Raw genomic sequence first — 26,191 nt, forward strand, 5'->3', positions numbered from 1 at the left:
CTATGGAAGATAGTACAGAGGTTCCTTAAAAAACTAAAAACAAAGTTACCATAAGATCCAGCAATCCCACTCCTGGGCATATATCCACATAAAACTATAATGTGAAAAGACACATGCACCCCAATGTTCACAGCAGCACTATTTACAATAGCCAAAACATGGAAACAACATAAATGTCCATCAACAGATGATTGGATAAGAAAGATCTGGGATATGTATACAGTGGAATAATACTCAGCCCATAAAAAGAATGAAATAATGCCATTTGTAGCAACATGGATCGACTTAGAGATTACCATATTGAGTGAAGTAAGTCAGACAGAGAAAGACAAATATCATAAGACATCACTTATATGTGGACTCTAAAAAAAAATAAGATGCAAATTCTATTTTTAAACAAAAAACAGACTCATGGACATAGAAAACAAACTATGGTTACCAAAGGGGAAAGGGTCTGGAAGGGCAAATTAGGGGTTGGGGATTAACAGACACATATTACTACATATAAAACAGATAAACAACAAGGACCTACTGTATAGCACAGGGAACTATATTCAATAGCAATATAATAACCTATAGTGGGAAAGAATAGGAAAAAGAAACTATATATGTGTAACTGAATCACTACGCTCTACACCAGAAACTAACACAACACTGTAAATCAACAGAGAATGCTATTCAATTTCTTGTAATAACATACAATGGAAAAGAATCTGTAGAGAAAAAATGCATATGTATGTATATGCAGAACTGAATCACTTTGCTGTACACCTGAAACTAACATTGTAAATTAACTAAAAAATTTTTTTAAATTAAAAAAAAAAATCTCTTGGTAGGTCAGAGAAAGGGTTTAAATACTACACAGCCAGGAACAATATGGGTGGAGAAAAGCCAAACCACATCTGGGCCTCTTCTAGTGAAAATACCACTACTGCTGTCTTCTAGCATTTGATGCCACAAAGTCTGCCAGAACCTCCCCGAAAGAGCCAGACATTCCTGCCACTGTACTTCCCCAAAGAGCAGCAGTCCATGGGCGGGCAGCCTCGCACTGCCCCCTTCTGTGTCCTCTAGTGGATGGGGCAGCTCACTGGCAACAAGTCCCAGCTGCAAGACAGTCTAGGAACTGCAGGGGCTTTTGGTTTTGTTTCTGTTATTTTTAAAGAATCTACCTTAGGGGAATTGGAATCACAATATGGGAAGCGAACAAAAAGTCAAGAAGATAAACAAGAGATGTCAGGTCATCACAGAGGGCCTCTCTACACTCTGAAAATGGGGAGGCTGAGAATTTTTTGTGAATAATGTCCGCCGCATAAAGTGGGGTCAGATCATGTAGGTGCAACATCACTTCATTTGGAAACAATTTACTCTTCCCTAACAAAGGTCTTAGGTCTCTTATAACAGGAATTTTGTAAGGCATCTAGATGATAATTCATATAATTCAAAAACTAGTAATATCAATTACTTGATCACTTTTCCCCCCAAAGATTTTGGAATGTTACAGCATTTCTTATAAGAAAATATACATCATTTTCCTATAAGAAAAAGCAAAGATACTCATTTAGGAAATGGGCCACATTATATATATTATGTACTATTTTTGCCTCTTATAGTTCTTCTTTACTTTTATAGAAGAATCATTTTCCAAGACAATGGTGATTTTGAATGGTAGCAAAATAACTGTATCCTTGTGGAAATAGGAGTTTGAAATAAAATACTTCATAAGTATTCACTAGAAAAGAGTTAGTTTAGTTTTGCTTTACAAAATAGAAAGTTATTTTTAGACCATTATTCCTTTAACTGTTATGGCCATATACATTTCTTAGGAACATTTCAAATGCTTTTTATATTAACAATTGTTTTTAGTTCTTTTATGTTTAAGGAAAGTTAACTGCATATGATGAGATACAGTTATTTCTAAGTAAAGTTCAAGAACACAGAACAAAAGCACTTAAATGTCAATTACGGATAAATGCATGTATTAATAACACAATATCAACATATATTATTTCTAGCGTGTAAATATAAATTGACAGTACCATTTTTTAGTCAATAATGGAGTCTTGTGAAATAGCGAAACTTTGGAGCATCATTAATGTTAAAATTTTCCAAAATCTATGTGAATAAATCAGTATGTATTTTAATGTAAATACAACTGCTCTACATAATGAAATTAAGGAGAAATTCAAGCAAACAATAACAACTCCAAGAGCTGTTGTTTTTATTGAATATTTAATATGTAGTGTACTATGCTAAGCATTATGTATATAACTGCATTTATTCTAGCTGAATTCTATACACCTTACTATACCTGAATTTAAATATAAGAAAATGTTTCACATCCTTCTCAGAAACATTTCTGTAGTTCAAAAGCACTTCATGGAAATGAGACTATAACCTAAGGACAGATAACCCCAAGAGGATAAAAGCAAAATCTTCACTTACATGTATTTACAGGACGTCAGTGTGGAAATGAGAAGCCACTGTGGCAAATAAAATTTGGTGGGAGGGAGATCAGAGCAAATTGAGAGCATATAGTCATGCAAGATGAATGGAAAGAGATTACTGTCTCTGTATCTATTCTATGACCTGAGAAAATAATCGACATTAAGGGTTTGTCTATATTATTGATATTTATTTACTCTATTAATAAAGGTGATGTGCGTGGAAGTCACATTCCTTTGCAAAACAGTTGATGGTAAGAAACTGAAGAAATTTTCAGCAAGATGTGCAAGTTTTTAGTGAGTACAGTATGAACTGGGGGGGAAAAATATAATCGTGTACATGAGAAGCTCATACGTACAGGCCTGAAGATAATGTTCAGACTGTTGGGTTCCTAAAATGTTAACAGTGGCCACTACATTGTTCATAGAAAATACTTCACCTGAAATACTTTGCCTCTTTATTTTTTATTTTTTGGAAATACTATATACTATGTACTATAATGATGACCCATCTGTAAATGCTTTGAGTACTCATCTTTATCTAAATTTTGTAACTTTTAGACGTATTCTACCACCTTGTTACAACTGACTTAGCTAAGGGAGGCTGGAAGTTTTAAATCCAAAGTTGGATTCACTTCTTTCCAGTTGAAAATTAAAAAGTATACAACTGAGGTTTTTTTTTAAAAAAAGAACGTAAGAAGAGTACACTCTTTAGCTTAATTCTGAAGAACAATAAGATTGTCTTGATTAGTAGATATAGGCTTTAAGACTGAATAGTCTCAATCGTCATCTTCTTGGCTTTATGGAAAACAATAAAATCAGTGTTGACAAGAACGTAACAATGAAACTGAAGTTTGAAAACTGGAAACAAAATGATCACAGGGACTATGAGTCATCTGAATATCACAGGTCATTTATGATTGACAAGAAATACATTATTCTTTATTACAAAAATCTTCTGATAATATGACCTTAAGACAAGAAAAAGGACTGACCAGCAAAATCAGGGACAGATTCATTTTTCCATAGGCCACAGACACAACCATTCAGCAAGACATTAACCTGATCAAACTTGCCACCAGGTCGAATGTGCCTTGATAACAAAGTACACATTTTCCTCAGTGATGACTCTGACATAATTTATGAAGCAATGGAGGAAAAAAAGCAACTGTTGACATCTTTATGCTGTTACATATTTATGAAATTCTGGGTTCCCCGAATACTATGAGAGAGAGTTTTCTAGAGGGTGAATCTAATATGTACTGTCAGCTCTGCTCAATTTGTTGATTTCTGAAATGGACACATAGTGAAATACAATTTTGCCAATGTGATGAACAGGAAATATTTTTTGCACATTTTCACTTTCTACTAAATAGCTGAAAACATCTTTTTATATTAGAACAAACATCTATTATGTAGCAAAATATTTTTTGATCTATGCATTTAAGATAAAAGAGGGATTCCAAGAGTTCATACTTACTGCAGGCCATTGTGTGCAATGGCCACTGCACCTCTGTTGATAAATTTGCACTTATTAGAGTAATGAACTAAAATTTTTCATAAGATCTGCTAAAATTTTTCTTAAACATTAATATTGTAGCAGAAGTTATTTGATATCCCAGATCATTTGCAAGGTGATGACTAGCTATAAAAGTATCAAAATTAAGCAACAAAGACAGCTTGTAATAGTGAAAAGATTCTGATTCAGAAGACGTGGACTCCAGTTACATCCCTGTTACTGGTGGTGCGATCTTGGAAGCATGATATCGCTACAATTTTATTTACTAATACTAATAGGGATAATATCACACCTACTCAACAGTTCACTATGGTAAAAATTAAAACAAAAAGCAATCTGGACAGTTATGTCCTCTTAATGAAATGACTCCCTTATCATTATGAAATGTTCTATTTTTATATCTGGTTCCCCTTTTTCCTAAGTCTATTTTGTCTAATGTTAACACAGGCACCGCACTTTCATTTTTGTTGTTATTATCTGGTGCAGACAATAACATCTTTTTCTATCCTTTCACTTTTCGTTTAAAAGAATGTTGATTATAGAATTATTAATTTCCTAGAAGAAAATATTCTAAACTATTAATAGCTTTTATTTCAAGGTAATGTGATCATGCCTTTTATTTTCTTCTTGGTAGGTTTTTAACATATATAAATTTTTCAATGATAAAAATGTTTTCAGACACAAGAAATATGTTTCTGATCTGGATGATAGACAGGACTGGGATGACTTAACACAAACAGAGCTGACCCTTGAACAACATGAGTCCTATGAGACATGAATTTTTTCCAACAGTAAATCCTACAATGATATAAGATCCACCTTGGTTGATTCCGAGGATGCAGAACACAGATATGAAGAATGTTGAATATTTATATATTAAATGTTACTTAATACACTTCACTTAAATATTTAACTGCATGGAGAGTTGGCACTCCTAACCCCTGCTCTATTCCTCAACTGCAACCTCACTTTTCATATAAAACTTTTCCTCCAGAGTCAGAAGCAGGGTGTTGTCAAAGCCAACATACATTTAAGAAGTGGCCCTTGTAAGTCAAAATAGGGTCATTTACCTCACACATAATTACCTCTATAACACGCAGGTTTTTTAAAAAGTCATTTCCCATTTGAACCACATAAAGCAATTTTTGCTAAAGTTCTCCTTCAAGCATTCGGTTTAGTAATCGACACTAGCTCTCTTGTACAGTTTTAAATCATGATCTCCCTAGGATTTAAAATTTTTCCAATTATAGTAGTGAACAAATACTGTAGAATTTGCCCTTGGAAACATCTTGCGTGTGTGTGTGCAATTCAGTAGTGTTAACTGTATTCACTCAGTGGCATAACAGATCTCTAGAACGTTTTCATCTCACAAAACTGAAACTCTCTATCCATCAAACTACTCCCCATGTCCCCCTCTACCTAACACCTAACAGCCACCATTCTATTTTCTGTTTCATAATTTTGGCCACCTTTGATTCTATCTTTTCACATTTAACTATCTGTATCTTTAGATCTAAAGGGAGTTTCCCACAGATAGCATATAGTTGGGTCTTGCTTTTATTTCCAATCTGTCGATCTGTCTTTTAAATGGAGTACTTATTAAACTCTGCATTTCACATAACTATCAACAGATTGTATTTAAATGTACTATCTTGCTATTTGTCTTCTATTTATCCTACCTGTTCTTTGTTCAGTTTTTCTCTTTTCTTGCCTTCTTTTAAATAAAATTGAATACTTAAAAAAATATTTCCAATTCATTGCTATCATTGATTTATTAGCTGTATCTGGTCATTTTCTTTTGTGTGGTATGGGTTTGCTTTAGGATTTACAATATACACCTTCAACTTAACACAGACTACCTTCAAATGATACCACATCACTTCACACATAGAACAGAATCCTTCCTTCCATCCTCCCGTCTCTGTGCTGTCGTTATTTTTCGTTTTCATCCAATATATGTTATAAACTCCATAATGCACTGTTACTATGTTTGCTTTAAGCAATTTTCTTTTAAAAAGATTTTAAAAACCTTTTCTATTTGCCTAGATATCTACAACATTTTGGGTGGTCCTCATTTCCTAGGGTTGATGCAAATGTCTATCTAGTGTCCTTTTACTGCTACCTAAGGAAGTTCTTTCTTCTGTCCTGAATGGTCACTGGTAAGAAGTCTGATTTTTACTCCACTGTATGTCAGGTATATTTCCCCCTTCTCCCCTGGCAGTGGTTAAGACTACACTCCATTACCTGTTTCCAGCAATTTGAGTACTGTATGCTTTGGTGTGGTTTCTTCTGCTTGGATTTGTGGGTTTATAGGTTATTTATCACATTTGGATAACAGCCAGCCATTCTTTGCTCAGCTATTTTCATAAATTTTTTTCTGGTCCTCCCTTCCTCCTGAGAGTCCAATTGTACATACATTAGACAACCTGGGATTGTTCCACAGGTCACTGAGGCTCTGTTCCATTTTCTAGGTTTTTTTTTTTTTCCTATCTGATCGATCTGATTACTGTTGATCAAATGACAGACATTGTGACTTACACATTATTGAAGGCTAGATCTTCTTGTCTTCCTTGAGACTGCTGGGTTCTGCTCATGCACAATTAAGTAATCAGCAGATCAGTTTGATCCTTTCAAGGTTTCCATCTCCAGTCTGTCATGACAAGGTCCAGATCAGACTATTCTGGGACTCATTCAGCCCTATTACCAAGCAGTGGCCCTTCTGAGAGACCTCGATCAAATGCCCCATGTATGAAGAGGTCCCGCCATTATGGTTTTTGTGAACTTTACGTGAGCTCCAAGAACTGTTCCACCTCTTACCATCTTTGTTCGTTCCTTGCCTTCCTCTTCATCCAGGCAGATCATTACTTAGCCAAACTGTAACAGGATCACTTTGAAGACCCCCAGAGCTCTCTCTTTGTCCAACTCCTTACTCTCTGTTATCATTCTCAAAAAATTAGTTGCCATGATCTCTCCAAATTCCAATCCCTGTCTGCTTAGCTCAGTGCCAATGCTCTGGGTTCTCCCTCCCTGTTTTGCCTCTAGGTAGTAGACAGAAGCAATAGTAGAATCACCTCCTTTTTTGTCCTGCTCCCAAGAATCACAGTCCTAAGCTGCCTGTTGTCCAATAAGTGAAAAACATTTCAGATATTTTACCTGTTTTTCTAGTGTTTATCATGGGAGGTCGATACCCATACCAGTTAATCTCACAGTCAGGGGCAAAAGTCCTCCAAAGGCTAAATGAGATACTTTTATGAGGCACTATATAAATTATGAATCAGTAGGTAAATATTAGCACAAGAAAACACACTGAGATATAGAGAAATACAGACCTCACGCTCCCAATTTTTTTCCTTATTCTACCACAAAGATTAGTACACGAAGGAGAACACCACCATTCGTACACTGAAATATTCTGGAAAGGTTAATTTCCCCCAAATCAAAATTCCCAAATTACTCAGAGCATGAAATTTCTTTAAAAGAAAAAAGAAAGAAAGAAAAACGTCCCTTTTTACAAAGCACTGACCCTATACAAATGCAAGTAACTCTTGGAAAGAATAGCATTTTCCATTCTCCTCAATTAATGAGACTGCAGTTAGAACCAGTCATCTGTTGGTACCATGAGCCATCACTGCAGAGAGGGTCGGGGTGTCAGGACTGCGGGTGAAGGGAGAGAAGCTGAAGGAGAAAATGTACTGCTGGGAAAGAGGGAGGGCAGAATTATCACCCTCACAGCTTTGCCCAGGGCAGGCCCCGAGGGAAGGGATTCGTCTGCTGCTATATTTCCCCTGGGTACTATCTGTAATTACCATCACAGCTCATTGATTTTCAATTCTTTCTATTAATACATTTATTGGCCATTCTGACATTATTAAAATCAGTCCCACTCTGCCTCTTCAGTGGAGGATATCTCGTCCCTAACATAGGAGTTTTGCCAAGTGCAGATATTTTTTCCTGCTTTAAAAAAAAAAAAAAGAAAAGAAAAGAAAAAGGTCTTCTCATATTAGCAACAACATAGCTTCTGCATATGTTTCTTCTTTGAAGCCAGGTAGTGACATGCAAAGATCTGACTGCAGATCAAAAGATCTTCAAATAGCGGGTCATCGGAGAATATTAAATGATAAGCAAATTCATATGTCTAAGATAATTCCACCAATTTACTAGCTATGCTCGCTCCTGTTCCACAGTAGGGGAGGGAATAATGAGGCTCTGTTAAAGGGTAATGCAAGTGGCATTTTTATAATGCCTCCTCTTCTCTTACGATAAAGTCATTAAAGTAACACCGTCTTACTAAGCTTTTACACACAGATGTATTTTAAAGCTCTTATGTTAAATTAAACACGGTGGTTTGCTGAGGAAAAGAAGAGTTAGGTTTTGTTGTTGCACTTTTTTTCTCTAAAGCCGCTGAATTTTAATCTAACTGCCTGCCTCCAGTAAGCCCTCCTCAGCACACATCTAGGTCCAGCTACAATACATGCACCTGTCTCTATTTCTTTAGTAAGCCTAAGGATTAGAGTCTTTTCCAAAATAGCACCTGTCTCAAAATGCTCTCAATTCTACACTGTGACACTTGCTCCCACTTCCAACAAAGAGCCTCTGAATTTCACATCACTATTTGCTGAGCCCTGACTAACCAGAAGCTCCCTGTGATGGGGGGATGAGAAATAACATGAAGCATGAGCTCTGCTCCTGAGGAAGTTATAAGGTAATGGTCTTAACGGTCTTAACGGTGCTCCTTGGTTCCCTTTGACAGAGAAATGCCTTTGACACCTTGTTATGAATGTCCTGCAGAACGGTTTGCAAAAGCTACTGCGAGCTGCCTCTACGGACAAGACCGTATTCTCTTTGTCCTATCTCTTAAAATGAAGACAGATGCTCCTAGCAATCTCTGGTCTGACCAGGGCGGATACTTCCATTAGTAAACCCTGGAGAATTACAAGTGAACCACACTTACCCGCTGTCATACCTGTCCCCTTCCCAGCCACAGAGCTGTGCTGAAGCAATGTTAGGCTCTCTCCCCCAGGATAACATGAAGGGGTCTCTTACCACCTAATTACCGGCTGCTTGGAGCACTTACAATGGGCAGAACACCCAATCTCCTTCTTTTTCTCGGCCATGTTACTGCCACTACTGTCTGCCTACAAGCTCACGCCTCTACAAGACGAGGGGGAGGAGGAGCAACCAAGGGCTTCAACACCCCTTTGGTTGGTGGATGGATTCGGGTCCACTCCTTTCCTGCCACAGGCTCTGCAGCCTTAGATCATGAACAGAGAGGGTGACGGACAGAGTGAGGAATGTTTCTTTCCCATCTCCCTCGGATGCTTACGCACCCTTGTATTTTTAGTATCTTTATTTAAAGAGATTTTTTAGCCATTTTACTTTAAAGAATTTCGAACATTTACAAAATTAGGCAGAAGAATGAAAGCCTCCTCGTACTCATCATCCAGCTTCAATAATGATGGAGTCATGACCACTCCTATTTCATTCATCTCTAACCCCTTCCATCCTGCCTGCCCATTTTATTCTGCAGCAAATCCCAGACACGAAAGCATTTCACTTGTAAACAGACCAACAAGTACCTTCAAAGTAAATAAACTCAGAACTCCTTTTTAAAAAAATGATGGCCAAATACCATTATCACATCAAATGATTATATCATTTTTGTGTTGAAAGAATAATTGATTTCTGGCTTTATCCTTTTTCTACATGATAAAATCTAATCAGAATTTGGAACATTTCTCCAGGTACACTTAAATAAAAGCTGAAATATAAAAAATTAAGGTTCTGATTTGAGATTGACCTTAAATTCTCTTTTAGAATTATAAATTAATGTGGATGTTGAAATCTCCACTAAATACCTATGAGAACTGCAGCCATGGAAACAGAAGCAAAGGGGCCATTATTATTCCTGTTTTTCTTCAAAAGGAGAATTTTATTGAGCATCCACCACATGTGGGCAGGCTCCTGTGAGGATGGTTGGTTCACTTCTCTTCCCGGATGAGGGGGAACAGGTGAATGGAGAGCAAACGGGTCCCACGTAGCCAGCACCTGGCTGAGGCAGTATCTGAACTCAGGTGTGTCTCACGTTAAAGTCAGTGCACTTCTGCTTCCACACACAGGTAGCTTTATCGCAGTTCAACTATGAGACCCGTATCTGGAAATGCTTTCTCTCACTCCTTGCCTGGCACCTGAATCAAAGCGTGTCAGACTGAATTTGGAAGACCTTGTCGCCAGCATGCCCACTGCACAGATGAAGACCTAGAGGCCTGGAGGTGGGCAGCCGCTCCCCGATGCCATTCCAGCTGGTACGCTGCAGGGCCAGGAACAAAAATCACGCTTTCCGTCTCAGGTGGTGCCTGTGCTCTGCATACTGTCTCTGGGTGGAATGGCTCCAGTCTTCCTCTTTAAACTTTAGCCCTGTGCTCAGTGACACATTCAAACATCCAAAGGCTGACAGCATTTGGGAAGCTCTTGTCACAGCAGGACACAAGCACGAGAGGTCTCAAAGTCACCCCAACACTCCTTGCTGTGCTCCCAAAGTGCATCACAAGCACACGTGTCCTGGCCATAGACCACGGAGCAGCAAGTGCTGTGTTATCAACAAGCCTGAAGACAACTGAAGTCACGTTTCAGGAGCCGGAGCCTGCAATGATAACCGACTAGAACACCACAACACAAAGGGTTCCAAACAAAAGGAAGCACCCAGAGGTGGTCTGAATTAGCCACCCTTATCTCTCCGGTTCTCAAGGCCACAAGATGAAGATGGTCACCAACGGGAACGTGTTATGAACAGTATTTCCAATTTTTCCTTTTATGTTCATGACAACCCTATGAGATATACAAAGCAGGTTTCTAACTAGCTATAGACTAATTTCATATTTTGCACCACACCCTTTATAACGCCTGGACAGGCTGAATAAAGCAAGTATCTACCAAGCACTTACCTGTGCCAGAACTCCAAGAAAAATACAAGAAATAGCTCTTGGCCTCCAAGAGCTTACGATCTGATTAAAGAGATGGAACCACACATACACATCATAAAGCTTTTAACAGAAGGAGGCAAGACAGCCATAACTTTGCAGAGAAGAAAGCAAGCCAAGTGGCTAAACTCGGGCTGTTCCACAGTCTTTCTTTAAGCTCTGAGATGTTCTCATCAGGTCTTGAATTCCTTGGAGGGGTGGAGGACACGGAGAGACCAGCTGACAGTTGAAGACCTAAGGGACTATTTATAGCAAGAGAGACAGCACCAACAGATGCTCCATGGCGCTCCGAGACAGGAGGTCCATGGAAAGTAGTAGGTCTTACAAACAACGAGGTCCTACTGTATAGCATAGGGAACTATAGTCATCAACTTATAACAACTTATCATGAATAAGAATATGAAAAAGAATGTTTGGGTGTATATATAGGTAACTGAATCACTATGCTGCACACCAGAAACTAACACAACATTGTAAATCAACCATACTTCAATTTAAAAAAAAGAAAAAAGTCAAATAGTAGATCTTTACAATGCTGCCCGTAGCCTGAAAAGCAGACTCACTTTTCCTAACACTGGTGGAAGAGTCTCAAAACTAGGTGTCCAGAGTACGACAGAATATAACCAGCGCACCAGCTTCAGGCTTTCCCATTCACTGCTGTGACGCACAGATCCATTTCTATAATTTTTTCTTCGCTGTAACTAACATGTCATCTTTTTTCAAAAGCCCATAATGACATCTGTCATAATTTTAACTTCTCCAGTAATATTTACATTTTCTTATGAAGAATCAAACTTTAACCAGCCTTTAATACTAAATGAGGAAAAGAGTTCTGTAAGACTGAAATCAAGAAATCTCCAGAAATCTAGCACTCATCTGAAAAACAGTTCTAAGAGGCTGAAATGATACAGCACCATCACCCATCCCATTCACCCCAATGAAAAACTCCGGCAAAGGAACCAAAAATGAAATTCACTAAAATTCTAGATTTCATCTCTTTAAAGAAGAGTTGATTTAAAGTATTACAAACAACTAAATGCAAATAATTGGATTCCATCAATAAAGTTGTAATACATTTCATTAAATGCTGTGGTATGCACATCTCATAGCTTTACTATAAAAGAGAATGAAATTGTATCTGTCACATACTTAAGCACATACAAAAAGAAGAAGAAGAATAAATCAAGTTTCTCTTCCTCTTCAAGATACTCAACCTAAATTAGGCTTAAAGTACCGACTTCAGCTCCACTGACAAGGAGGAAAACTGATTTTAATGAACACACATTAAATAAAACCTACGAACCCACAATTTTTCCCGTCCCTATCTTAGGACAGAAACGTATTTGCTATAAATAATGGGACATGAGTTTCTTATTCACACTGTAAAACCCCTGGGAATATTGGCTTTTATTTTTTGTGCACCTAAATCTTTCATGCAAACCTTACCTTAAATCTAAAAAATGATAGTGAAGGGGAGAGAAGTATCTAGATGTCACTGAAGCTTTCCAGGCCTAGGGACAGCGAGGCGCTATCCTGGCTTCGAGTAGTAGCCCAGGTAGTATTTTCTGCCTTGTTTTCTGTACTTTTTTGTCTTCCTACAATATGTAAGACTTGAACAGATTTACTGCTCTTCAAGTTGAAGAAAATATTGTGAAATAAAAGCAACAGTGTGAAATATACCGTTCTCACTTTTCCATCAGCACTGGGAAAGGCTATCTTCTCTAAATGCGACGTTATGGTCTGTACGTTTTGCTAAACTTAAACACAGGGTGTGTAGAAATTTATTTTATCAAGCTGATGCTCATGCATTCAGATTAAGAAAAGAGAACTCTGAGGAAATAAAACACATCCTTCTCTGGTTAGGTTAAACACTAAAGGTTAAAAAAAAAGAGACTTAGTTTGGAGGATACAGAGTTTATGTGTGTCAGGCTAGAAAATCTAGGTGAACACATGACTTTTTCTGAAGGTTTGCCTACAATGAACAAGTCATACTCATAAATGCCATATGGTCTTTTCCATCATGACATTCGTTCTACTGCCTAAGGTTAGGGTTGGATCTCTGTGAGTCAGTCATTACATTACGTAGAGAACTGGAGAGCTGTGTTTTTGGTCGACATACTCCACAAAGTTCATCTCAGAGCTACCACGGTCTACACTGAACATAAAGATGAAATGATATCCCCTACATGAGGGGGGTCTGTTTCAGGCGCTGGCTTATACCAAAGAGCAGTGTACTACGAGATGCCATACACCCTACCACACGATGCTCCAGAACGGGTAAGTTACTGGAGAAACCCTCTAAATGCTACTACCATCGACATCCTTGCCCTCAGATGTCCTCATTATGAAATCCTTTCGGTACATCAGTATCCTAACCTCTGGAATAGGTCCCAGAAGAATTCACAAATACTGATTTTTGTTAACAGTGAGATTTTATTCACATTTAAAATATCTTTTGATTGCTCAATTACAAAACATTGCTAATGTTTTGTTTTGAATTTTTTTTTGACTAAGGGATACACTGATAAGATTCAGATTAAATAGTTATTTAATTGATGTCCTTTTTTTTGGGTCACGTGCACTGCCTCAGTCACGGTGCTTTAACAAGACAGGTAGGTAGGGCTTTCTCCCTTAAATGCAAAAGGTCGCCAGCCAATGCTGCAAGCAATCACATTGTACCGATGACGATTTTAACTAGGGAAGCTATAATGTTAACAATTATAAAATCACCTACGTCCTCTTTAAAAAAAAAAACCTAGCTGTGCTCTTAAGTCTTTATACTTTCAGTCGCCATAAATTAATTTGTCAATTTGGCTATGTTATTGTTCAACAAGCTTGCTTTTGCTCTTATGTACTTTTCAAACTCAGTGACCTAAATTTCATTAACTGTGAAAAAGGGTAAATACAAATGTCAAAAGAGAAATCCAGCAAACAAACAGTAACAGTCCCATACCTGAACTCCGTAATTTCCTAACTTAGAACCGACCTATCTTGACATTGAGGTTATAGTCCCATCTTATTTTGTGATACTTCCTCTTTGCTTTTGGATTTTTAATAGCGTTCCAATAGCGTTTAACTTTTAATTTAGTAACACCTTCATTTAAATATAGCCACATGGTTCTTCTAAGGTCACTGTGCCTTCCTAACTTCAGGAAGCTCTTTCCTAAGTTAGTAATATTTGAGGTTGCAAATGGGTGAGAATCAACCTTGGTCTCCCACGATTTTGACACAAGAGAGAAAAGCTTGAGCAAGTGAAAAATCAGAAGGGTTCCGCAAACCTCAGGACCCTCTGGAAATGTCCGCCACTATCTTAGAGAAAAGGGGGTGGGGGGTCGTCGGACACTTGTGCTTACCCCTTGTTCAGATTCCAAAAGCTCTGTTTTGACTCTGACTGCCGGCATCCCATCAAGCATTAACATTCTGTTCTCAAAGGTGTTGATATTCTGAGAATAAAAAAGAAGAGAGGGGAATTCAGCTAGGAAGCATCCAAAAGAGGACATCTGGTAGAGTTTTCCTTCACTGTAGTACATTTAGTGCTGCTAACCTAATTTTTTAACAATGAGGTATAATTAAGTAAGAGTAGCAGCATTATCCCGCCATTCCGAACTTCCATTTGAAATAATGACCAAGAACCTGAATTAATCAGCCTGATTCTCTGACCTCTGGGTTGGAGGTCAGACGGTAATAAACTGGAGTAAGGAAACCTTACATTAATTTATATGGGGCTGGAATAATTCATCAGACTTCTGCAATAGTGGAAGGAAATATGAGGCAAGTTTCTTTCTTCCTTAGTTCTGGAGGTCGTACTGCATACAGAAGTCCATAAAGGAGGAAATTTATACACTCTCATATTACTGTTGAAGTCTAAATAATTTTAAAAACAAGATAATGTAATACTAGACAGTGAATTATGGTATCAGAGCAAATCTGATCAAATGGAAATTTCTACCTCTTAACCTCAGATATCTCCTTTAGAAGCAGCTAACAGAAGTCTTGGATTAAGAGTGCATCTTAAGTTAAAGTTATAACCAAATAAATGACAATTTGTTTTCTGTTCTGGTATATGTTTGGCTCCATGTACCACCTCTTGAAAGGAAAACCTTATTTCTATCGTGGCTCAATAGAATTTCAAACAACATTTATAAACAGATTAAATCAAGGTTATTTTCGACTGATTTCCACTGCTGTGGGGATTTTCTGAAGTCAATAACCCAGTGAGGGACTCGGAAAGCCACACATCTGTGCTTGCTTCAGGCCAAAATCAGGCTCACATTTTAAAACATGCCAAAGATGCCAAGGTACCCTCGAACACCGACTAAACCAATAAAGTAAAATGACCAAATTTGACTGGGCTTCTAGAATGGTTTCTTCACTCAATACTAGAATGTAACCACATGACCCTAAACTGGTCTTATTAAAAGAGAGATATGTTTCTAAATATTTGGCCTACACTGTGACAAAGGTTAATAGCACTTATAAACCTTCAGGCTTTTGACTTTATCATAGAGTTGTTTTTCTCCCCAACAGACAGTTAAATAAAAACAACTCCCACTTCAACACATCATAAATTAAATGTTTTTATTACCAAATAGTGCCAACAGGGTGCAGTGTAGTGAAGCTCTAATTATTTCTCCTATTTCTTTTGACTCTCCTTTTTAAGAAAAATACTCTAAAGACATAAAATTGTATAGGGCCTCTTATCACAAATATTTGCTCAGAGAAATCAACAGCAAGAAGAAAAGGCAAATTTACACTCTAACTGAGCTAACTGATGAGCATTTAAAAATTCCATCCTACCTAGTCTGTTAGGTAATAATAAAAAAATTACTGTCATGTTCCCCTCTTTGAAATGTACAATATTATTAAAACTGGCAGAATACATTTTTTTTAAATGTTTGCTTTTGACTTGTCCATATTTGTTAGGGATTTTGCATCCCAATAGCTTAGAACAGAAGGCACTATGGTATTACTGGTGAGCTCAGTGCATTTGTTCCAAGCTTAAAATCCTTTTGCGGAGGCTGGTGAGTTGTTTACACATCAGGCAGGGATCTCAAATCCCAATGTGTCACTTACTTCCCTGCTTGGAAGCGGCCAGCTTGGCTTGCCACCTCCCAGCCTCAGGAAAGCCTTCCTGCGCTGGCAGCCCTCAACTGCCCAGACTTTCACAACAGCTAGGAATCCACCCTAACAAAGCATCCCCGGGGCTGTGTGGTTGGTAGACAATGAAGGATGAGCTGATATTGCTTCTTACCCAGAGGAGGTCTTGCCCAGAGGAAAAGGAAAGGAGATGCCTTGCAAAGGAGGGGAAAAGACAAAGAGCGATTCTGGAAAAGCAGGTTTAATGAACTGTTAGAATCTGATTAGAGGCTAATGTCCCTTTTAGTGCTTTGTACCAATTTACAGCTGATACTCTTTAACCATTTTCCTCACTGGCTGTGATAAATTCATTTGTTTAAAAAAAAATGCAAGCTAACTAGAGTCTTTGAAGTTAAAAACAGATAAATCATGAAAACCTGACTGGGTTCATATGCCATTTAGTACATTTAAATATCACTGTTTTTCATTATAATTTTTGTTGTTGCTATACTTGAATGATTCTACATGTGTCAAAGATAGGATTACATTTTAGTTTCATATAAAAAAAAGACATTTTCCATTTTTTAAGAAGATTAAGGGAAATTAAACTTCCCTTGAAAATATTTCTCTTTCCATGATTTTCCAGGATCAGACACAGCAGAATCACAATAAACACTATAAATAACAATGTTCAAAGCTAAGGAACCAATCCTTAAATATTAAACTGTTGCAACTAGTGCAGATTCAATCTGTACATAAGCCTGGAGGTTCTACTATACGCATATGGAGCATATTATCTCTGCATTCATGATTCTAACCGAGTTCGGCATAAGCAGAAGCACTGAGCATCATACCACATTCCAGACCATCCAAGAAGGTGTACGGTTTTTATAGAGTGCATGGTAATTGTACAGCACTGAGGATATAGATCTTGGAACAAAATATCAATAGATTAATCTCTCCAAACTAAAATCAGATACGATCTCAACTGACTGCAGACTTTAAATATGTAATAAACTCTAATAATTTGAAATTGCTGTCAAACATCTTGCGGTGATCTTAATCCAAACATATTTACTGTGGAATCCGATAGCTCAGTGGATTCCCAAGGGGTAAATAAAAGTACATAGTCATCAATTTTAGTAATGTTCTCTTCACTTACGTTGTAACAAACGTTTTGATCTGATACAACACTATAAAATTTATGTGTATGATTTTACATTCATACACACATGTGTGCACACACCTATGTTACTTATTTCATATGAGTAAATTTTATCAAGTAAAGCCAAAGTTATCATCAGATTTATTAGCTGGCTGTTGACTGATGACACATGCACTGAATGAGAGTGGTACTCGGCATATTCCTATTTGCCAAATAAGATTTGGCAACACAGTGGTGCAGCTGACCGTAGCTCTCCCAGTCAAAAGCAGTATAAACACACCCGTCATTGATTAGAACATCTCACAATACTTTGAATAGAATGAGCAGGAAAGAAAAGGACTGATGCTCAATGATCATATTGTATCTCATAAAACACAGAACGGGGGTGACTTTCCAGGTCAGCTACTACAATCTGCCCTCCGACACCCAGAATGCAGGTCTTTCCCTCTCCCTCCTCCAGACTGTGGGTCATCCAGTTTGCACAGCTGGAGTAGTAAAGAACCAGCTAGTCAATATTCAACAGATCTAATTTTTAAAGAAAGTTTCCCCCTCATAAACCAAAAAGTATCTACTGGTATTTGTTTTGATTTCTTGAACGCAGGACATATTCACTGAAACACGTTTCCATCTTGAATCTCCTTGTTTGGCTACAGGGAATGAGAACTATGAATCCCCCCACCCCCACCATCCATATCCGTGTTATATTAAACAGTGATGTCCCTTAGGACATGTGAGTAGCAATTCAGGATTCACTGCACCAAGCTGGTTAAGGTACTTTCAGAAAAGAATCTCAAAGGTGAATAATGTGAGCATGCCAACTAGTTAAAACTATCATCTTTTGAGTACTTTCTCATATAGGAAAAGGGTTAGGGTTAGAATCTGATTATAAGGCTTTTGTTAAAAAAAACACTTAGAGAAGTCACCGTCTCCCCTTTCTTGACTCACTTCTACCATAATAACAACAATAAAAACCAACAACAACAAAATTTTTCCCAAGCCTTTACCACAGATAGGCCAGTTCAACCAATTAATAGGTCATTTCTTCAGGGAAAATATAACTATTTTATCCCAACCCCACCCCAAACTTGTGCTGAAACACAAGAGAATGAGTGAATTCCTACTCTCTATAAGGAAGGCCCAACACACCTGAGAGATTAGAATTAGGTCCAGCCAACAGTTTCCATTATCTATTGCTGTGCAACGAATCACATGGTAGCATAAAACAACAACCATTTTATTATTATCTTGGTACCAAACATAAAAATAACACCTAATATTTGCATATTTACTATGGATTAAACCCTGTGCTAAGAGATATGTATTCATTTTAGTCTTTATAGCAACAAGAGGTCAATGCTTTATTATCTGAAAATGAGGCATTTGAGACACGAGGAGGTTAAACTCTCCAAGGTCACATGACTAGTAAGTGGTACAGCTCAGTTTCAAACCAAACAAGCCTGAGCCCAAGCTAAGCTCCTAACCACTACACTCCCTCTCTTCCCTCCTCTCCCTCCCTCTTCCTCTGTGCACTCCCTAAATCAAAATGAGAAAAAAAAAATATGAGCACCTTATTGAAGGCTCCAACAGAGAAGCTCTGGAACCACAGTCAACAGTTCCTCTCAGGGCTGAACTGATGGGGTCATTGAGCTGAATGTGCAACTTCCGGTCACTGGTGAGTATCAACATTGCAGGGAATGAGAGGTCAAATAAGCCCCTGGTTTTCAAAGCTATTTCACATTTTTTTTTTCCTTTAAATCCATCTTGCAACATTTTTTCTTGGCTTGATAAGATTACACACTCCTATCCTAGAAATATATCATGATTGATTTAGCAAGTCAGTCCCATCCTGATTTCAACATCCAGAAAAATCTATGGTAATTTCATCTGCTACCCAGTGTTTTGAAAATATTCATAACCTTGGTGGCTCATTCAGTATTTCCACAATAGTTTCATGTACTTGGATGGGACAGGAACTTTATCTTCTACCGATTATACTCAAGAACATCACAATTAATTTATAATTGCTTAGATTCAGTGTAAAGGCATATTTTTCTTAGCTCATAGACCCTCACACTGATAAGTTAGTTTTATAGAGTGCATATGCACAATTAAGGGACCTCAGATGGTACAAAATACATATCAGTTCAAACACAGACTTTGCCATTCTAGCCCAGACTTTCATCTTTCATTGCTTTGCAGCACAGGAGTGGATATCACATTAACGACTGTTATTTTATTGAAAGATCTAAGAGCCAAAACATAGACCTACTGGGACTCTCAACTTAAACGCCTTTCAGTGGTTTCAATGATCCATGTATTTATTATTCTGAAATATCTGTCATCAGCCTCAAAAATAAAACCCTTCCGTAATCACCTCACATTGAAACATGGACTCACGTCTCTCATCAGAACTGGTCTGTCTGTACATGCAATGCAGCAACTCACTTTTTCCTGACAGGAAGAATCATTATGTTTTCTATGTTGGTAAAGTGCCAAATTACCACAGTGGAGAGTTTACACTAAAACTTTTAGAAATGTCCTCTGAACTTCTAAATAAACACTTTCCACTCCAGATTAATACAATTAATTGTAATAAAAAATTATTTGTCATTCATATTCTGAAGAGCTGCACATATTTGGGGTCATGAGTTGGCCAAACCTCTCCATACACGTGCAGGGAGGGTCTGCTATAGCAGAGTCATCTCAACATATCCACACCACATCTGAAACCCACAAGGTACCATGAGAGATAACAGGGGCAAAGCCAGGGACTGGAGAATAGAAATGAGGTCAAAAATCAGGAAAATATCACAGCAAGAGACGTGCCAACTCATCACCAACCAAACCCTAGAGAGGGAGGGCAAAACTGCAGTTTAGCAGGGCAGGAAGTAAAATTCTGGGGAGAGAGCAAATGTGTAGGAACAGGTATCAGGTATCAGGACTGGCTAACAAGCGGTCTTGATGTCATGTAAAGATAAGGGAAATATTCAGCCATAAAAAAGAAAGAACTCTTGCCATCTGCAACAATGTGGATGGACCTTGAGGGCATTATGCTAAGTGAAGTAAATCAGACAATGACAAATACCATATGATCTTGCTTGTATGTGGGATTTTTAAAACATACACACACACAAAATACAAAAAAAAAAAAAAAAGAGTTCATAGATACAGAGAACAGACTGCCTACTGCCAGAGGTGGGGTGTGGTGGTGAAGGTAGTCAAAAGATACAAATTTCCGGTTACAAAATAAGTCATAGAAATGTAATGTACAGCATGGTGACTCTATAATACTATATGTCAATTTTATCTCTTAAAAATAAGGATGAAGAAAGAAAAGAGGGAAGTGAATTCAGTTCTGAAAAAGGAAATGAGAAACAAGATTCTCTCCAGAAAACAGGGTTAGTGGAAACTAATTCTGCATGCTTGGCCACAGCAGAGGCCACAACCAGGGGACAGATGCAGACAAGAATCAGAGAGCTACCAAGTGCCTGAGCCCAGGCCTCCTGCCCTGGACACAAGCTTGGACAGACACCGTGAGTCTGGGCAGAAAGGCCAGTGCAGTAGACAGGGCCCACACCTGGACAACTACACTTGTAACACAACCACGATTTGACCACAGGGTCTCATAATTAAAAAATAATAATATAACAACTATAACAGCAAGTATAGTAATTATATATCTAAAGCCACATATATATAAACAACTATAATTACAATAACTCCCACTTACTGAGCACTTACATACACATGAACATACATTCGTGTGTTCTACCTTTATTATATCATTCATTTATTCATTTATTGATTCATTCAGAAAAATACTTACTGAGTACCAGGCATGTCAAGATATTTAGGAAACAGTAGCGAACAGAAGAGAGAAAGTTTTACAGAGTTTCATTCTCATTATTTAGTCCCCCAACAACTTCTTTTCACTATGTCTATCTTTGATAAGAAAATTCAGGTTCAGAGAGATTAAGTAATCTGCCCAAGGTTATAAAACTGGGAGGCAGTCTAACTCTGGGCTAACAGCTATTTTCCAACGCTACTGGGAGAGAGATTCTCAACTGACTGGGGCCTCTGACCTTGGCTGCAAAGCTGGATGAGCCCAGCAGTGTCTAAGCCACTCCGCTCAGGGTGCTTCAGGCTCCTGTTACATCAAAAGGCTGGGAACCAGGGCTGCCGGGGGAGAAGCAAGGCAAAGACACACTGAAAGTAGGTCACGTGAAGGTCAACCTGAAGTCCTGACCCTGTCCTACAGCAGGCACCTCTAGCCGCTGTCCAACGTGCCTCTAACCAATTACCCAACTCCATTTTCTACCACACTGTTGAGGCTACATTTCAACCATGTCAAATATACTCTCTCATCTGGCCCTCTGTATATTCTATTCCATCTTTGTGTTCCTCACTACCTGGCGAATTCTTTATCTACTACCCTAGAATATCAGTTCCAGGAGGACCATGACTTTGTCTTTTTGTTCCCAGCAGTATCCCTATCCCCAGACTTACAGCTGAGTCTAACACATAGTGTGGGCTCAGTATATGTTGTTAGGTTAATGAAAAGAGTAAATATAAATAAATCTAAGGTCAATTCATTCTCCAGGTCCACCTGACCCAGGTGATAACTGATTGAGGCGAGCATAAGCAAAATCATAGGACAATGAAATACCCCTTTATTTGTGAAGACTAATAAAGGATTTCATATGGCTGGATCATAGAGTTTACTGGAGAAGAAACTGGAGATGAGACCAGATAGGTAATTTGGGGTTAGGTGGCAAAAGGTCTTATACTTTATGGCAATTCATTTATTCATTTAAAAATATGCCTTTAATGCCTGCAATCGCTAGTTGCTAGGGGCCCAAGTGAACAAGCGGGAACAGCTCCCTGTCTCAAGAGAACCCGAGGTACATGGGGAGAAATGTGTGTGGGCATCACATAACAGGTGATGGGGCATCGTGAAGCAAAACATAATGTGTTGAAGCTTTGTGCTTTGCGTTTAGGAAGACGGCACTAGACACACTTTGGAAGATGGCTTATAAACACTTAGGATTTTATGCAGAAGGAAGAACAACCAGTTCATAGGCAGTAAATCAGGGGAGGGGTGGTGAGGATTGACCAAGGCACTGGCAGTGGGAACAAAGAGGAGGAAAATTATTTGAGAGACAGTTCATAGGAAGGATGAATAGCTTCTGATGACTGACCAAGAAGGAGGAAGTACGAACAGGATAAGAGCTGGGAGTATTCAAGACGGCACTGATTTTTCTACATCGTACAGGTAGGTTGAGGCAGGAAGCCCAGGAGGAAAAACTAATCACATCACATTTCTTTAGTATCCAGTAAAGGACCTACTGCACTCTGGGAAACATGAATATTCGGGGATACTGTTTAATTTCAATACATTTCTGCCTACTCAGGATCTGTTACACATAGGAGATTTCTCTCAAGTGGAGTATGTTCAAATCTTTTAACAGATACTAATAAAGTCAAATTTATTCAAACTTGGAAACACGGGTTTGGCTGAAATAAGGAAAAAACTATATAAAGAAGTCATTTTAGGGGGCAGGGACAAATTAGGAGTTTTGGATTAAGCAGATACAAACTACTGCATGTAAAATAAACAACAAGGCCCTATGATATGCACAGGAAACTATATTCAATACTTTGTAATAACCTATAACGAAAAAGAGTAAGTGTGTGTGTGTGTGTATGACTGAATCACTATGCTGTACATCAGAAACTAACACAACACTGTAAATCAATCATACTTTTTAAAAAAAGATGTCATCTTAATAGCTACATATTTAAGAATTAACACTGTCTTTATTAACATTTTCCCAAGGATTTATTGTTTTACAGACTGCTATGGTTATCAAAACTTAAAAATTTAAAGCATGTAACTTTAAAAAAAAAAAACTTAAAAAAACAGATCTTCACCAAAGTATGCGTTAAGAGTACTATACATTAACATATCCATCGGCCATTTCCCTTTAGGAAAAGTCATTTGGATAGTAATGAAAAACATCCAGAATACTGAATGAAATATGTAATAGAATAACATCACTGGTCGTCTGAGCCTAAAGACAATGAAGATTACTATCAAAAATTAAGTCATTTATTTTCTGTAGGAAACAAGGAAATGACTATTGACCTACATTTCCACCTTCCTTGATCTGCAGTGATGTCAAGTGGCTCCTTATCAAACCCAAAATGGATTATCTTGTTAAAACATGAGTTTTTGAGTGTTTGTCTCCTGTACAGCCTGAATAAATTGTACTGAAGAGTTGGGAATAAGCAAAAGAATTTTGAGGAGAAATACAAATCCAACTTAATTTTATTCTTAAATCAGAACTATTCCAATGATAATAAAAAGAAAAGATTAACCTCAAGGTTCTTCTTGGTGGACAGAAAAATACGTAAACTGCTAAACAGGTAAATTAGTCTTTGTATTCACCCCCAGAATCTATATGGACTCCCTTTTAGTCTGTATTTTAAACATTTATTAAGATTTTGTACCAAATGTAAAATATCACATTCCTTGAAAATCCTAAGCATGATACTAGTTTTTAATGTATGTTTCAAAAAAGTAAAGCTAGAAAAAAATGACCTTCACGGTTTATGTCATCCAAGAAATGACTGTCAAAGCATGTAAAAAGCAGCATGTGGTGTCTGTCATATTATTAAAAAGCATAATAAAAGTAATTGCTTTTAACAGATTATATGAAAAATATGAAGGTATAATCATTTGCACTGCCTGGACAATCCTGTAAGACACATCACTAAAATGGCCATGCCTTTCCTGTTTTTCCCTCAACACTATAGGTCCTGGGAATGCAGTGGAGAAAGACATTACTTGACTATAAATACAATAAAGACATTAGTTGGCTGCCAAATGGTCAAATGCATAGGCTCAATCCAAAATGTAATCTGTGAGCTTTCAAGTATATCCACTTTCAGCTGTGATTTTTCCAGATTCCTCAAATGATGTCTTTAGTTGTAATAATTAAATTTTATGTATAATCCAAATCTTATACTAATTTGACATTTTTATTGTCAACGCCATTACATATCTACTTTCATTTTATCCAACACCATCTCCAAGAATTCTGATTACCTTCTTTCACCTTTTCAAAAGCATTCTATCTTTCAAGTCTAGACTTTTTTTCTTTACACTTTCATGATTCTATAGAAATCATGAAAGTTAGAATAGAATACTGCCCAGAACATGGGCCCAATGAACAGATTCTCTGGGTTAACCCTTCTCAGTTTTCTTATCTGTAAAATGCAGAAATTTTCTACTTCACAGAATTATTTTAAGGATTCAGTGAGATCATGTGTATAAGATGCTTTAGCACAACATATTTTATATTAATAGTTATTATTAAATAATTTTAATCAGTAGTAGTAATAGTAATACTATTTCACCCATCCTACCCAAACTTACTTTTAAGAATGGATGTCTTCATCTGATTTTTGACTCTCCACAGAACCCTCTCAGTTTTATGTGTTACATTGCTCTATATGAACTATTACACTAGAATGGAAATGGTAGCTTTGATAAAAATACTAATGACAGCAATTGATAGAAGACTGAGCTACACAATTAATATACATTTCTCACAATGCATGGCAACACGGAACTATTTTATCTGTTTAAACCTATGAGGATGAACACCAGTAACAGATACACAACTCACCTCTCCATGGGTGTTTCAATGAAGACATTTAATATGCTCTGACTCCCAGGCATAACCATGAAGTGGTTGCTAGCCCTTCCTGGCAATCAAATGTTATTTGATGCAGTGCTAAAAGCCTTTTCTTGTAGTTCCCTTTCACACAATTACCCAGAAAAACACTGTTTTAAAGAAAGATAGTTACTTCTACAACACAGCCTCTGCAGAAGACACCTACAGAGTGCTCTGTAACTTGAGTTCTGGAAAACTTGCAAAATTATTTGAGGAAACCAGAAGAACTACCTAGGAGACAAAATAAATCCAAGTGGCTAAAATGTTTAAATCTGCCCGTATTCAGGACAATAGAAAGCCAGTGATAATAACACCTCCATGCCATTATCCACATCTTTGTCATCTTGAATGCCTTTCCCCATCTCTGTTTCCTCATTGTATCAACCATACTTATGCCATCTTAGAATTTCTGTTAGGTATGTGTGAGGATAAATTAAATCCAGGGCTATTTTTCCCATAAAACAGAACTTCTAAAATTCTAAAATGTAATACAATGAAAATCAGAAAAGAAACAAAATTCATTCAACGGAAATTGGAAGTACATTTTTATTAGGAAATTCTATAACTGCATAGCATTTACTCAGGCCTTGTTACTTCCTCCAGCCTCTTAATAAAATTGTCCTATAAAAACAGAAACAGTATAATCTTGAACCTGTGTAACTTATTGTATCCAGGAAGTTTCTATTACCTTTTTCTGCTACTTGATAGTGAACACCTCTAAATTAAATGCTGCTCAGAGATAGGAAACATTTGTTAGGGAAGTCCATCATAAGTCAGATATTCTTTTAGGCTGGGGTTTTTCAACATCTGCACCACAGACATTCAGAGCAGACAGTTCTGTGTTGGGGGCGCCGTCCTGTGCACTCGGAGATCTGAGCACCACCTCTGCCTTCTACCACTAGACCCCAGAACACTCCCTCACCCCCTTCTTTGTGACAATCAAAAATGCTCTCAGAAATGGTCAAATGTCAAGAGGGTAGGGGAGGGTGTCCCATTTAAGCAGCACTATTTTAAAATTACTGATATTACGAACACAGTAGAAAAGAATCTTAATTTTATATTGAATTGTATTGCCCAATAGTATAAATACAATCTCAATATTGTCATACTAAGTGAAGCCAGAAAGAGAAAGAAAAATATCATATGTATCACTTATATGTGGAATCTAAAAAAAAAAAAAAAAGACACAAATGAACAAATTAACAAAAAGAAAGAAGGAAGGAAGGAAGGAAGAAAGGGCGAGATTCACAAACACAGAAAACAAACTTACGGTT

General features: G+C 37.5%; 1 protein-coding gene across 13 annotated transcripts in view; it reads right to left on the bottom strand.

Moving 5' to 3' along the window:
- Positions 1 to 26,191, bottom strand: part of KLF12 (KLF transcription factor 12) — a 407,719-nt gene that overhangs the window by 215,015 nt on the left and 166,513 nt on the right. For all 13 annotated transcript variants that reach the window (XM_072976354.1, XM_072976357.1, XM_072976356.1 and 10 more), the window contains one exon: positions 14,291 to 14,380. In XM_072976354.1, coding sequence (XP_072832455.1) covers positions 14,291 to 14,380 — 90 coding nt within the window. The remainder of the gene's footprint in view (positions 1 to 14,290; positions 14,381 to 26,191) is intronic.

Source organism: Vicugna pacos, chromosome 14, assembly GCF_048564905.1.
Source record: "Vicugna pacos chromosome 14, VicPac4, whole genome shotgun sequence".
NCBI lineage: Eukaryota > Metazoa > Chordata > Mammalia > Artiodactyla > Camelidae > Vicugna > Vicugna pacos.